Below are 15,209 nucleotides of genomic sequence, written 5' to 3'. Positions count from 1 at the left end.
TTTGATTTCCCCCCGTTTTTATCCTTTGGAGAAGTACCAGTAGACTAAATATGTGTGAGTTACATATGAGAGTCTTGAATTGGCATATTTTTCTGTAGTATTGGTACATTACTCTCTATTTTGTAACACACATCCAGACCTTCATATATCATTTCCGAGTTTATCTCACAAACTTTTCTGGAACATGTGGAATAAGACCAATATTTTATTAATAACACAGTTATATGGCAGTACGCAATTGGGACGAACATAGTAATCAATACTATTGAAAAGTAACGATAACAACAACAAAAAAGTGAAATCAACCATATATTCTAAACTATAGTGTATGTACTTCAGATTAAATTTAATGCACGCTTTATTAGTTTTACACTTCAAATGAAGCTTTGTTTTTATTTTGATCTCAAAATTCTATAAACAGGAAACGGAAGCGGTTTTAAAACCATGCTTATGAAATAATCTTTTTGACGGATTTTCTTTTTGAAATTGCTATTTCATTATCTAAAACTGAAATTAAATAGGATCGGCATTGATTTACATTTATAAACGATTTAATTGATAATTTTCTTAAATGTTAACAACAAAATAGGCACTCGAATATTAACATCAACTAAATACAGGAAGTGACAAAAAAAGTTATTGAAAATAAAAGTGAATCTACTGGTTTCAAAAGCAAAACAAACATTTACACATATTGTTTAACCAGGGATTAATGCAAGCTTTTAGCTTATTAAAATTTCACGAGGTGGCTTAATGATATATACTACGCGTCAAGTTTTAGGACCACGTGTCGCAACTAATTGAAACTTTTTTTAGGCTATAGTTTTCAATAAGATCTGATTTGAAGCTATCAATCGAGTATTTTAGTTGGCGACGCACAGTTGCCAACCTGCACATAGTAAGTGTTTAATAAAATGGCAATGACTTTGAAACTTTTATTATTTAGTTTTTCCTTATTGCTAAATTTCGAGTCGGCTTTAATGGCAAAAGTTATGAATGTGACCGGCGGTTTTTACCAAAAGAATAAAGTCATGGAATCGTTTGTGGTAAAGGCAAGTGATATGACCGGGCCGAAAGGATGCGTCCAAGAATGCATGATGTATACGGATTGTAACGCAGTCAATTTTGACATGACCAGATCTTATTGCGAACTATTAGATGTTGCCTACAGTGATGATGAAATAATAAACAGCAATGGGGCGTATTTCACTAATATCTCTGACTGGAAAACGGTAAGTTAAATCAATGGGACATCAACCAAACAATAAAATCACGTCATTTAGAGGTCAATTCAAAATTTTCAAATGTCCATACCACATGTTAACCTTGTAAAATTACGCGGGATTCATAAAAATTGTAAATATTTCGTTTGATTGTATGTGTCATTAGGTGCCAGCACATTTGCTATATTAAAATCTTCTTTTCATCAGCAGAAATAGAAAAGATTTTACATCAATATCTAATTTCTAAATTTAAAAAAAATTAAAAAAAAGTTTAGTTTTGACATCTTCTCAAAATATTTTATAATTTAGAGATTGAAAGAAAATCATTATAATAATTAATCTTATTTCACTTTTATTTATCATTGTTAAATAATCAAAAGGTCATATTGGCAATAAAAGATTATATATTGTGACCTTATGTATTGATGACAAAGATGACGACGATGACGATAATGTCGACGACGATGGCGACGACGACGACTAACATGCTTATCGGATTTTTTTTTATATGCTAGTTTTAAAGGTAACAATCCGCGGAAAGAGATGACACACCACACATCATTTTAAATGAAGCTGACTATTACCCTATGCCATAAAAGTCAAGAACGTTGCAGAGAAGCTGCATAATTTCTAAATTTCTTTTGACATCCATCTTCTCAAAAGAATTTGCAATTTTGAGATTAAAGATAATCATAACTAACAATTAATCTGATTGCGATTTTATTTATCATTGATAAATAATTTAAAGGTCATTTTGGTATCGATGAAGATAGCCCAGTAGTCGGCACTTCGGTGTTGACATGAATATCAATTATATGGTCATTTTTATAAATTTACTGTTTGCAGAAGTATGAATTATTCGAAATACTAAGGATTTTCTTATCCCAGGCATAGATTACTTTAGCCGTATTTGGCATAACTTTTTGGAATTTTGGGTCCTCAATGCTCTTTAACTTTATACTTGTTTAGCTTTCTAACTATTTTGATCTGAGCGTCACTGATGAGTCTGGCGTATCAAATTATAAGCCTGGTACCTTTGATAACTATAGTTTTACTTACAGGAAAGAAAACAATATTCTTTAATCTGAAGGCACAGCACTTATCAGAACAACAATTGAAGTTCTTCTTTTAATAAATAAACCAAGTAGTAACCCATCAATCTAATTAGTTGATCTTTAATCATTGAATGTTATTTTTAATGGATTTTGTTTTAATACCATGAAATACATGTACATGTATACTGTAATCTGATCATGTACATTCGACAGGATGAAGATGCTTGCTGGCCAAACACTTGTCCACCCAAAACTAGATGTATTGTTGGCTATGGAAACCTAAACATTTGTGTACAATTTGGTAAGCGTTATTACGAGATTCACTGTAATTCTAAAATTTTTATAGATCACTTTTGCAATTATATATATAACCTCGGCGAGGGAAGAACAAAAATTTGCTTCCGCAAATTTGCAGATTTAACATTGTCGTGCTGATATTTAGAGTAGTTATGAATATAATCTGTGTTTTCAGCCGTGTAGCACCTTCACTGGTGATCCAATCGATGGATCTGTCGTAGAGTTGTCACTTGTTTAGACATACTTATCAAAATACTTACTTCTGTGACTGTATCTTACGATCCTTTACTAATATGCAATCAATTCCGTATTCATGCCTAATATATCATTTACTGTGTTACAACTCTAGATTCTACTGACGAGGAAATGTAATACCAAGCCACCGAAAGCTGAATTATAAGTTCAGTCTAGGTGACCGAGTCGTCTCGAGCGCTGGACACAGTGCATACGGTACCGGTGTTGTCACGATATCCCAATAGCATAAGTGCGAATCACGGCGAGGGAAGAACAAAAAATTTGCTTCCGCAAATTTGCAGATTTAGCATTGTTGTGCGGATATTTAGAGTAATTATGAATATAATATTTGTTTTCAGCCATGAATCACCTTCACTGGTGATCCAATGGATGGATCCGACGTAGGGTTGTCACTTGTTTAGACGTACTTATATATATATATGTTTATAAACACTACGTAAGAGAAAACATCTGATTTACGATGGTGTTACTTAGTTTAAGTAACAGGAAAGATAACAATGTTGTTGAATTTGAAGGCAAAACACTTATCAGAACAAAAAACGAAGTCCTTCAATAATAAATTCGAATTTACAATAAATTTATCTCCTGGATATTTGAGAAGATAGGAATAGAACTATCTTTAAATGTAGATTTGGTTTTATTTGTTATTAACAAAACGAAAACCGATAAAAATGACATAAGAAAATTAATAATTCTGTTGACAAAATTTTATATTTATAGAAGAAAATTATCATTAGCACTAAAAATATTTAAAAGAAAACTTATTAATAGAATTTTTTAAATAAAAGACTCAGTAGGGCAGAGAACTGCTGGAACCCCTGGACTCCTTTATCGTCGTAAAAACTAAGATAAATATCAGACACCATATATCATAAAAAAAAATTAAAAATATGTATTCTCTGTCCAAGCAGCTAGGTCTAAGATGGATGTTTTTTTATTAGTTGTTAGGGGCTTCGAACTAGCTGTCAGTAACTGCGAGTACTCTCAGATCTGTAAGGAGTGTCTTTTTGTTGTTGGGATGTACAAGTACCCGGCCACGTCCACTCTGTGTTTTTGTTAGTTGTATTTCTATTTGTATCCATCTGATGAGTTAAGCCTTTTTCAACTGATTTTTATAGTTCGTTCTTATGTTGTACTGTTACACCACTGTCCTAGTTTAGGGGAGGGTTGGGATCGCGCTAACATGTTTAACCCCGCCACATTCTGTATGTATGTGCCTATCCCAAGTCAGGAGCCTGTAATTCAGTGGTTGTCCTTTGTTGCTGTGTTACATATTTGTTTTTCGTTCATTTTTTTTTGTACATAAATTAGGCCGTTAGTTTCTTCGTTTGAATTTTTTGAAATTTATCATTTCGGGGCCTTTTATAGCTGATTATGCGGTATGGGCTTTCCTCATTTTTGAAGGTCGAACGTTGACCTATAGTTGTTAATTTCTGTGTCATTTGATCTCTTGCGAAAAGTTGTCCCATTAGCAATCACACCACATCTTCTTTTATATATTTGTCTTGCAATCATATTCATCAAGGAATCAAATTATTTTAGCTGTGTCTATGCAATATGTTGTATATCTTCTGTCTATATATTATATTATGTATAAAATGTATATAACTTACTATTATGTTCATGTGCAAATAAAAAAGAAAATCATTATAAAAAAAGAATTTATCTATTTAGACCCTTTTTTAAGTTAACCAGCTTCCCAACTTTTTTCTCTGATATACCTGATATTTTATCCAAACAAACCCAATGCTTTTTTTTTGGGAACATGCCTTATGTTTTCCAGAACACACCACATGAATGCTTTTCTTTCTTTTTATAGTCGCGGTGTTGCCTGTTATTTTCTTTTTATAGTGGTGGTGTTGCCTGTTTTATTTTTTAAATTACAAAGCCGTTGTGTTGCCTGTTTTTCTTCAATCCATGATATATTTCCTCCTCCCTTTTGATATTGCGCCCTTCTTTATAACATATATTCTAATGTCGTTTGTAAACACCTATTTTTATCAGTTGCAACATAGTTAATGTTAATTTCATGTGTTTATGAAACCAATCTATAAAGATGAAAATCTTGCTTTTTTTCCTCTTCATTTTGTGTTTTAAACTAGTTAATTTGTTGTCTCTTTGAAACAGTTCCGTTTCTATTCTCTATTCTATTATTGTCGCAATAATTTTGTAATGCATAAAAACACATTTCTGCATCTATACGATGGAAAAATATCAATTCGAACATGATTATCGAGTAAATTATATTTATTTTCGGAAAATCTCTCTAAATCGAATACGCGCTTTTTTAAAAATGTAACAATTAAATTTATCCGTATAGCATATAATTTTCCATCTGAGAATCACATTACTAGTATACGAATTATAGTGCATTTTTTTGTGTGTGTATAGAAACACCATGTGACAATAATCAGTGTATAAATGGTGCCGTATGTATCAACTCTGTGAAAGACTATAGCTGTCGCTGCCAACCTGGATACCATGGAAAGTACTGCCAATGTAAGTTTTTAATCAACTTAAAAAGATAAAACAAGGACAACTACTGATCTATAAGCTGCTGGCTCAGTGAAAAGATTGAGGCGAGTTTCAACGTGTTTGTGACTGCGTAACCTTCGAATAAACATAGGACGATGGTGTTAAAACTCATCACAAGAAAAAAATGAATAAATCAGTCGGAAAGGACTACAAAACATGTACCTTAACAAATATCATGATTTTGCAAGAGAGTGGTAAATTGTAAAGTGCGGTAGACCGACGTAAAATCCTTTTAACCTTCGTGTCAACTGTTTTCGTAAATGCGGTCTTACAAGCTTCTTAAACAGATTCGGAATATATTAACCAGATAGTTAAACTCATAAGTAAAGAAATGAACTGATAGTGACATTAAAAAAAGAAAACTTTTTTAAAATGACAAACAACAGTCTAGAAAACACAACATAGAAATCTAACAAATGAGCAACACGAAGCCAACAAAAAAAAACAGGGGTTGATTTCGGGTGCTCCAGTAGGATTAAGTAGATTATTACATCTTACATCTTAGTGCAAAGCATTATAATGAAATATATTATTTCATGAATACAGAAAAGCACAACTAACACTGACTTATAAAATCACAAACAAGTTACTGCTATAAAAAGTTAAAATCTGAAGATAGAATGATGACGATGGAGGATACAACTTTAAGAGTATTCCATTAATGTCCCTATGCATATATTTGTCCCCTCATAGTGATATATGGAATCAACTATTACAGGTGTTTCAGAGAAAATGAGATAACTTAAAACAATCCAATGTTTAAATCTGTCTTTTCCGTAAAACAGAATGCATATATATAATAATAATAAAATATATTGTTAATTTAATACTTGAAAAGCATTCTCTGAAAAATCCTGGAAAAGTTGATTCCTCAATGAGGGGGTAGATGTATGCAGAGGGACATTAACGGAATATTCTTAAATTTGTGTCAACCATCTTCAGAATTTTATCTTCAGATTTTTACTTTCTATAGCAGTAATGTGTTTGTATTTGTAAAGTCAGTGTTAGTTGTGCTTTTCAGGTATTAAATTAACAATATATTTTGTTAAAATGCATTATGCTTTACGACAAAAGCAGATTTAGACATTGGATTGATGATGGCAGACATGTATTATTCTTCATTTCAGTAACGCCATGTTCAACTGGTCCATGTCAGAATGAGGGAACATGTACTTTCTCAGGACCAATTTATACTTGTACATGTAAACCTGGATATTACGGAAGGAATTGCCAGTGTAAGTTCAATTTTGATTAAAGAATTTACTTGCTTCTTACGACAAAACCATTATATAATATGTCAATAGTCAAATCAAATATAATAGGTATTATAACATCAAAAGACTACTATTAGAACATCCCCGTGTTACCAAATGAAGAAAAAAAGAAAAGAGAAGAAAAAAGGAAAGAAAAGAAAAACGTTCCATTTTTTCGTTTTTTAACGATTTTTTGCAAACAAAATATACCATTTTCTATTAAGGGGGCGTACATTTCCCATACCGTACCAAACCATATCCTACCCTACCCAACATACCCTCCCCTACCATACACCCTACCCTACCCTACCCTATCCTATAGTATCATACCATACCATACAAAACCACACAATACCATGCACTTTTATTGGTTAAGACTTAAAAACGATCAAAAGACCAACGAATGTTACAGTCTCAAAAATTCACAACTTAAGACTGAGCAACACAAACCCCAGCAAATGTGGGAGTGATCTTCGGTGCTCCCGAAGGGTAAGGAAATCCACATCTCAGTGACACGCATTATAATAAAAATCGGTTATACATAACTGATTAAAAAGCATAACTAAAACTAACTTAAACAAACGTATTACTGCTTTAAAAAGTAAGAACCTTTATATATAGGATGAAGATGGTTGACACATATTAATTTGCAAGTACCCCTTTAATGTCCAAATGCATGGATTTGCTTCCTCAATGTCCGATATGGAATCAACTGTTGCAGGTTTTTTAAAGAAAATTAGATTACTTTAAAGTGAATTCTATTTTACGGAAATAGCAATTTTAAACATTGAATTGATGATAACAGACATATATACTTCTTTTTTCAGTTACGCCGTGTTCAGTGGGTCCATGTCAGAATGGAGGAACATGTAGTGTCTCTGGATCAATTTATTCTTGTGCATGTACACTTGGATATTACGGAACGAATTGCGAGTGTAAGTTCAATTATGATTGAAGAATTCACTTGCTTCTAATGACGAAACCGTACGTTACGTAATATGTCAATAGTCAAATAAAATAGTATATATATTACTACATCAAAAGACTACTATCAAAATATCTACAGGTTACCAACCTGAATATGAATATAAAGAGAAAACGAAGAAATTTATAAAAAAGTGTCCCAGTATTTTTTGTTATGATTTTATGTCAAAAATTAAAATCTTTTCTATGTAAGGTGATGGGGGATTCGTACCATACCCATACAATACGATGCCATATCATACTTATTTGTGGTAATGACTTATTTTTAGTTAATAAATCCAACAACAAAAATCGAAACACATCTTTTTTGCTTTGGTTTCAACAAAATTGACATGATTAATACTGTATTATATTATATTGAATCTAAGTGTCAAAACAGGTAAAAATTACTTTAAGTTAAAGATTACAAATCTAAGATGTTTTTTATTTTGTAAGAATCATAACGGAAATTTAAAGGTAAAATGTAAATTTAAAAGGATTTCATTGTCAAAATTGTGGTATAAACTTAGTCTTTGTTAAAAAAAAATCGATTTTGAGAAACATCTGTGTTTTGCCTTGACTTGAATGGAAATCGATATGTAACTGGGCCCCCTGGTGTCAAACTTTCGAGAAAAAAAATGTTACCAAATTAACATGAACAGCTTTGCATAATAATTCCGAGTTGTTTGTTTGTTATGCTTCTTACAAACATGTAAAAGCTGGGAACTTTGCTTTGGTTTTGAAGTTGGTTTTGTTTTAATATTTAATTGTCATTTGAAGAATTTTGCAATACCTGATCAAATTTTGAAAGAAAACGAAAAAGAGAGGCGAAAGATACCAGACGGACATTAAAACTCGTAAGTCGAAAATAAACTGACAACGGCATGGGTAAAAAAAGAAAATACACCTTATCGCTATTTATTCCAATCCGGATAAGCGTCAATACGTCACCAACCAGTTGAACCTATCAAGGGCCTGTAATGTATTGGGCATAACACTTTTCTAAGAGACCTTTTTAAACCATCGTAAAAACATTTCAAAATAAGCATTGTAATGACTTTAACTTGTGTCTCAAAAAATTAGATTATAATCAATTACCAAAATTCCCAAACCCTAGCTCATTACTGATGTTTTTGTAACACTTGACACAAACAGGAAGTTGTCAAAGTAACTTTCCCCCCGGATTGGACTAAATAGCAATTATTTGTATTGCTATTGAAATTTCAGTGTGAGGTTTTCTAAAATGTTTTGATCTATTTAACAAACAAAAATTTCTAAATGATTTATTTTGATTTTATTGACTTTTGTTCAGTGAATGCATGTTTACCGAGCCACTGTCAGAATGGTGGTACGTGTACTCCGACTGGCGGATCGAATTACGAATGTGCTTGTCTATTCGGATGGTATGGGTCAAATTGTAACAGTGAGTAAATTTTACGAAGGTGCAAATGATATCTTTTGATGTTAAGAAAAAGATTTAATTAATTCTGGATTAATTTCAGATAAAGGACAATTTTGAAAATACAAAATACTCTTCTACTGGTCGAAGTCCGATGACCGTCATCTGGCATTTTATGCAATACTAGACTTTGTTAGATCTAATCAAGAATCTGGTATACTGCTTTTTTGGTTTTGTTACCACGACGGGTGGAGAAAACGTTATAACGTCTAACAGATTAAATGTTAATGATTCAAATTATGATTTTCAAAAGTTTTTAGATGTAAAACCTGAATGAATGAAATAACTCTTCAGTTTGTTTTATTTGTTTTATATTACATTCATGGCAATTCTATCACATGCATCTCCTTATTTCATATACATTCGTTTTAATGTTTTATATATACTATTGAATACAGTAAATCCTTGTTTACCTAACCCTTGTATCAACGGCGGAACTTGTCATCCAACCGGAATTTCTTCTCATACATGCTCATGTTTGTCAGGATGGTATGAATCTAACTGCAATGGTAAGCAAATGAAAACTTATAATTTGTTAAATCACATATGATAGCATTTAAAGCATTTAATATTATTTATGTTTTGATTTTTACCTAGGACACTGTTAAACTTCTAATGTCGTTTGCCTTTGAGGCAAGTAACCATAAATGAACAAAATTGCAACAGAAAATCCTGCAAATCTGATTTGGTAGCTAAAAAGTGTGAGCTAGAACGTCCTGTTTGTGCCTCTGCCGAAAAAATAAATAATTTTCTCTTAAGTATCTCATAAATTATGATAAAAAAGAGAACAAAAACGACACACAACAGTCCACAAAACATTACACAGAAAACTTAGGATTGATGAAAACGAACTCCTCCAAAAGCCAGGGCAAACTCTTGTACTCTGGCTTATGATATCCAAGGAAGGAAACATTGAACAGCAGTGGTCGAAACAAAATGAATGCAAAAATATACAAGGCTAACATTTATGCACAAATAAGGCGCCTTCCCTCTACAAAAGGCTTATTAGTGACACTCGAACCGAAACGAATGGGAAACTGAATCCATAACAATTTCAAAGAGCTTTAAACCCCCAAATGTTATGCCTTATCTTTTTTATGGTTTTGTACCCCTTGGGTAGAAATTCTTAGTGTTTTCAAATGATTTAAACATTTTATGAACATGAAATGTACAGAAAATGACCACATCAATTTTATTTTATGTTAGCTCGAGTACTGACAGCAGCCCATGGGCTAGTCTGCCCTCCAAAAACAAATATTTGCCATTAAAAAACTCTAATGTACATTTCATTTATTTAAATGAGTACTTCATACATGTTCTTACAGTTTAAATCTACTTGTGTTTGGCAAATAATTTATTACTTATATAGATATAAGAAGATGTGGTATGAGTGCCAATGAGACAACTCTCCATCCAAGTCAAAATTTATAAAAGTAAACCATTATAGGTCACAGTACGGTCTTCAACACGGAGCCTTGGCTCACACTGAACTGTAAGCTATAAAGGGCCCCAAAAAATTACTAGTGTAAAACCATTCAAACGGGAAAACCAACGGTCTAATCTATATAAAAAACGAGAAACGAGAAACACTTATGAACCACATCAACAAACGACAACTACTGAACATCAGATTCCTGACTTAGGACAGGTGCAAACAAATGCAGCGGGTTAAAACGTTTTAATGGTACCAAACCTTCACCCTTTTTCTGAAACAATAGTGTAACATCACAACATAGAAAGACAAACTATAAAATATCAACTGAAATAGCTAATAAGCTATTTCAAACTTAGAAAGTATCTATTGTGACATTTGTTTCAGTCATCCTTATATTATTAATCGGATGACCTTATTGTCTAGTAAAAAATGACTCATAGAAACCAGGCTTATTAATTTGAACACCAGTAGTGCGTTTCATCTACAAAAGACTCATCAGTGATGCTCGAAAAGTATTTCGATCAATTCAAAGTTGTGTAAGCAGTAAAACCATTGTTCCTTTGCAACAATAAGGAAACACAAGTTATGTTTATGTTAGGTCAACCAGGTACTAGTAAACAGACAAAAAATGCACTTCACTTTTTTGTGTGATAACTATTAAACTATATAAGATGTACAAAAGATTACACAAACGCACTACAATCTTTTTATGTATTTATCATATATAATATTCAATACAGTAAATCCTTGTTTACCAAATCCCTGTAACCACGGAACTTGCCATCCAACCGGAAGTTCAAGTCATACATGCTCATGTTCGTTTGGGTGGTATGGAACTAACTGCGATTGTAAGTAAACGATTTTTCTGCAATCATTTACTGACTATCTAAATAGAAATATAAGAATGCATTTTATCTTAAATGAAGTTGACGTAGTGACATATCACATGTATATCAATAAATTACAATTTTTTGTCTTTTTACTTTTAAAAAAAATGAGCATTATAAATCTTATATGCAACGTATGTGGATATTTCTTTGTTAAACAGCATGCTGGCTGGTTTGATGAATTAGTGTGTAATGCATACATATAAAGAAACGATATGAACATGAACGTAGCTTTCCACTATAACGACACTGAGTCAGATTTTAACGTAATGTGTAACAGGGTGACATACAGTCTGTATAAAGATTTTTCAAGCTATTCGATCTCATATTGTGACTTTTTGTGACAGTCTTTGTTCTGGCCCACAATCGAATCTCTATCTAAGCAAAGAAGTAGAAAATGCTTAATGTGTTTGATCTGGCCAGGGATCGAAATAACGAATTACACCAATCGAGTTGAGCACACTTCAACGTGAGCGTTAATGTCCTCTGATAAATATAATTAAGTCTAACAAGCTTGAAAGGAATCTAAGTTTTGAGATTATGATTTCATAAAATTCCTAAATCGTTTAATATATTTGATGACTGAAATAAAAATGAATAATTGTTTCAGCAAACGCATGCTCACCCAACCTGTGTCTCAACGGTGGTAGTTGTTCACCTACTGGAGGATCAAATTACAACTGCGATTGTAAAAACGGATGGTCTGGATCAACTTGTGAAAGTAAGTATATTTCATTTATGTGCAATAACATTAACGGTGCAAACCAAATACAACTGTGCATGTAAAGCCGGATGGGACGGATCAACTTGAAACAGTAAGTATGTTTCATCTATTTTCAATACCATATTCTACCAAGTTTACTGTACCAGACACTCGTCTCGACAATTAATGTAGCTTCGTTGATACTCGAAGCTAAAACCTTTCAAAATTCAAAACCTAAAACAATTAAAGCGCCAGTATTTTACCGATTAAATTGATAAAGACTAGACAAATCATGGCAACAAACAAAAACTGAAACATCAAAAGAAGCAAGGCCAAGGGCGTCGACAGGGTAATTGCTTGTGTTATGCATGCATCCCCTCGCGAGTTCCTACTCCGTCAAAATGCCACAATTTAGAATAGGAAAAAGTCTTAAAAAGTTGCTATAAAGTATACGGAAAACAAAGGAAAGCCAAACCTAGACACTGTATCAAATCTATGCATGACGGAGATACATTCCGTAATTTGAAATGTCTTTTTCATGTTTTGTAACTCTAAACTTTAAATATAACAACGTCCGTATTATCGTGTGATACTTCCCGCTATTTTTACGGTCCACCAGCATAGGTTTAGCCCAAGTATCATTGATTAAATTAACGATACCAATTTAACTGCATCAGATGTGTATTTGCACCATAGATTTAATATCCCTAATGCGCCTCAAACTCATGAACTGAAAAGTAGTGTGTTAACAAAAAATATATGTTCAGTTATATTGGACAAGTTTCAATTTTTAACAAGTGACTGAGCTTAACCATTTGTGGTGATTTGAAAAGCAGAGGACCAATAGAATAAAGCTGTAAATGTTTCAAAGAACTTATTTTTGTGAAAAAAAATGGGTTTCTTTTTACATCCAGGATCCGCATCACAAAAGGCTTTTGGGGGGAGGCTAAATTACGGAAAATAAATCTCACTTCCTACCCCGAAAATTTAACCAAATAAGTGAAAATATCTCAGCTTCGAAACGAGTCATCATGCATATCCAAGTTTTTGATATAGGCAGGGGAATTGAAGAAAAGGCTACCGTTACCGCCTACCTGAAATAAATTCCGCATCTTTACCCAATTATTGGTCAGTTTTTATTCTGTGGTTTGCTGTGCTCAGTCTTTAGTTTCCATGTAGTGTGTTGTTGACTTGTTGTTCTTTTCGATGTTTTTCACCAGTTTATACCAGAATTAAGTTCTAGATACAATTTTAAAAGGATATTAAGGTTGAGGAGAATAAAAAAATATATCACATAGCAGAGTGAAAGTATACTATAAATTAGCTAGGACATCAATTCAAGTTATTATTCAAAAGTATGAATATGGTTTTAACATTGCAAAACATGAATCACAAAGAATTTTTCGTTATGAAATGTGAGTATATTAGCTACTTTATAAAATGAGAATATCTCTTAATTTGAACTTCACCAGGAGATATACTATTAATTACAAACACAGTCCGCTTTAATACGTATCGTATTTTTCCAACACTCACATTGTACATCAATAATACTTAACTGAACATAGATATCATGCTTAAACTTTTGTACGCCAGGTGCGCGTTTCGTCTACAAAAGACCTATCAGTGACGCTCAATTCTAAAAAAAAAGTTGAAAAGGCCAAATAAAGTACGAAGTTAAACAGCATTGTGGACCCAAATTCCGAAAGGCTTTCCAAATACAGCTAAGGTAATCTATTCATGGGGTAGAAAATTCTTAGTATTTATAAGTATTTAAGGTTTTTTAATAGTTAATTAATAATTATGACCATATCAATGATAATTCATATCAAAACAGTAGTGCTGACTACTGGGCTGGTGATAGCCTCGGGGATAAAACCTCCACCAGCCATGACATCGACCCGGTGGTTGAAAAGTTGTTCACAGTTTATCAATGTCAAAGAGAGTTGTCATATTATATGTTAACTTATTGTATAGTAAAGGGTCAAATATGTCTGGCATATTCATTAGGAAAACATTTACAATTAATTCAAAGGGTGTGTTCTGCAAAGAAAGTTGACAAAAATGACGAAAGTGTAATTTGCACTGTCATTTGGAAACAAAGAGCATGTTAAATACGACAGATATAAGGGTTTTTTGACACTAGCTACATATCCCAGTAAGTTAAATATTAAAAATCTGGATTTCAATTACATAGTGCATGCGTTCATATCAATTGTAGAGTGCGCATATCAGTTCTCATGTCAACCTTTAGCTTTGATACAGTGAGATGGATAAATGTATGATTCATATAACTAGAAGTAAATATAACAAAATTGTTATAGATATTTAGATCTACATCCAATTTTACAAAAACATGTATTAATATGCTTTCGATTAATTATTATAAATTTTATAAAAAGTATTTCTTTTTTTCTCTTTTAGAAAGAAAAACGATTTTGTAAATCCTGTAACATTGACAAAGCATGCACTGACACTGTGTCTTCTTCATATAAATTCACCTTACAACCAAGTTACATGTATACTGGACCAACTTGCCTCGGATTCGAAGGAATAAATTAATTGCCTGCAACATGATGGAGCTATTATATTTGAAAAAGAAATTTAGTTTTACAATTTGAACCTTCATTGTATTTGACAAGCTAGTAGATCCTTCTGAAAGAACCTTAGTCGATTGAATATCTTAAATTCAAATTTATAAAGTATAAAATGTTGAACATGTTGAACAATACTGTAAACCAACTAATTTTCGCGAGTGATTTATTTTCGCGAGTTTCGCGAGTAGAAAAATAACGCAAATATAAATCGTCGCGAATATGTAAAACTTGGATCTAACTACATCAAGTGAATTAGAAAATCGCAAAATTTAATCGCCGCGAAGTGAACTAGAAAGGGCTAAACGCGAAATAAAGTATCCGCGAATATAAGTTGGTTTACAGTGTGTATTTTAGATTCGAAAGAATTTTTTATCATTGATTTGGAAAGTTATAAGTTAACACTTCGTTAACATGAAATATTAATGACCCTTATATTCATTTTCATAGTGAGAGACAAAACATTTTGAACTAATTTATTACGAAATATGATGAAGATTACGATACCTGATTCGAAAATATCCAGTGTACTCTAAACCAGGTGTAACTT

At 32.3% G+C, this 15,209-nt stretch overlaps 1 protein-coding gene across 1 annotated transcript; it reads left to right on the top strand.

Annotated features, from left to right (window-relative positions):
• Positions 1-1,772: 1,772 nt before the first annotated feature.
• Positions 1,773-14,892, top strand: LOC127726121 (adhesive plaque matrix protein 2-like). Its single transcript, XM_052233441.1, has 9 exons — positions 1,773-2,579; positions 5,222-5,329; positions 6,493-6,600; positions 7,446-7,553; positions 8,894-9,004; positions 9,439-9,549; positions 11,216-11,323; positions 11,973-12,083; positions 14,490-14,892. Exons 1-9 carry the CDS (start codon positions 2,477-2,479, stop codon positions 14,507-14,509), a joined length of 888 nt encoding a protein of 295 aa, XP_052089401.1. The 5' UTR covers positions 1,773-2,476; the 3' UTR covers positions 14,510-14,892.
• The last annotated feature ends 317 nt before the right edge of the window (positions 14,893-15,209 follow it).

Source organism: Mytilus californianus, unplaced genomic scaffold (assembly GCF_021869535.1).
Source record: "Mytilus californianus isolate M0D057914Y unplaced genomic scaffold, xbMytCali1.0.p SCAF_16, whole genome shotgun sequence".
NCBI classification, from domain to species: domain Eukaryota; kingdom Metazoa; phylum Mollusca; class Bivalvia; order Mytilida; family Mytilidae; genus Mytilus; species Mytilus californianus.
This window is presented reverse-complemented; position numbering and strand designations above follow the sequence as displayed.

What these genes read in the sequence shown, in the direction of transcription:
- LOC127726121 (XM_052233441.1), top strand. Translation starts at nt 2,477, where the DNA reads ATGTACATTCGACAGGATGAAGATGCTTGCTGGCCAAACACTTGTCCA. An exon ending in AAACATTTGTGTACAATTTG is followed by an intron (nt 2,580 to 5,221) that starts GTAAGCGTTATT and finishes GTGTGTGTATAG; the next exon opens with AAACACCATGTGACAATAAT. An exon ending in TTACGGAAGGAATTGCCAGT is followed by an intron (nt 6,601 to 7,445) that starts GTAAGTTCAATT and finishes TTCTTTTTTCAG; the next exon opens with TTACGCCGTGTTCAGTGGGT.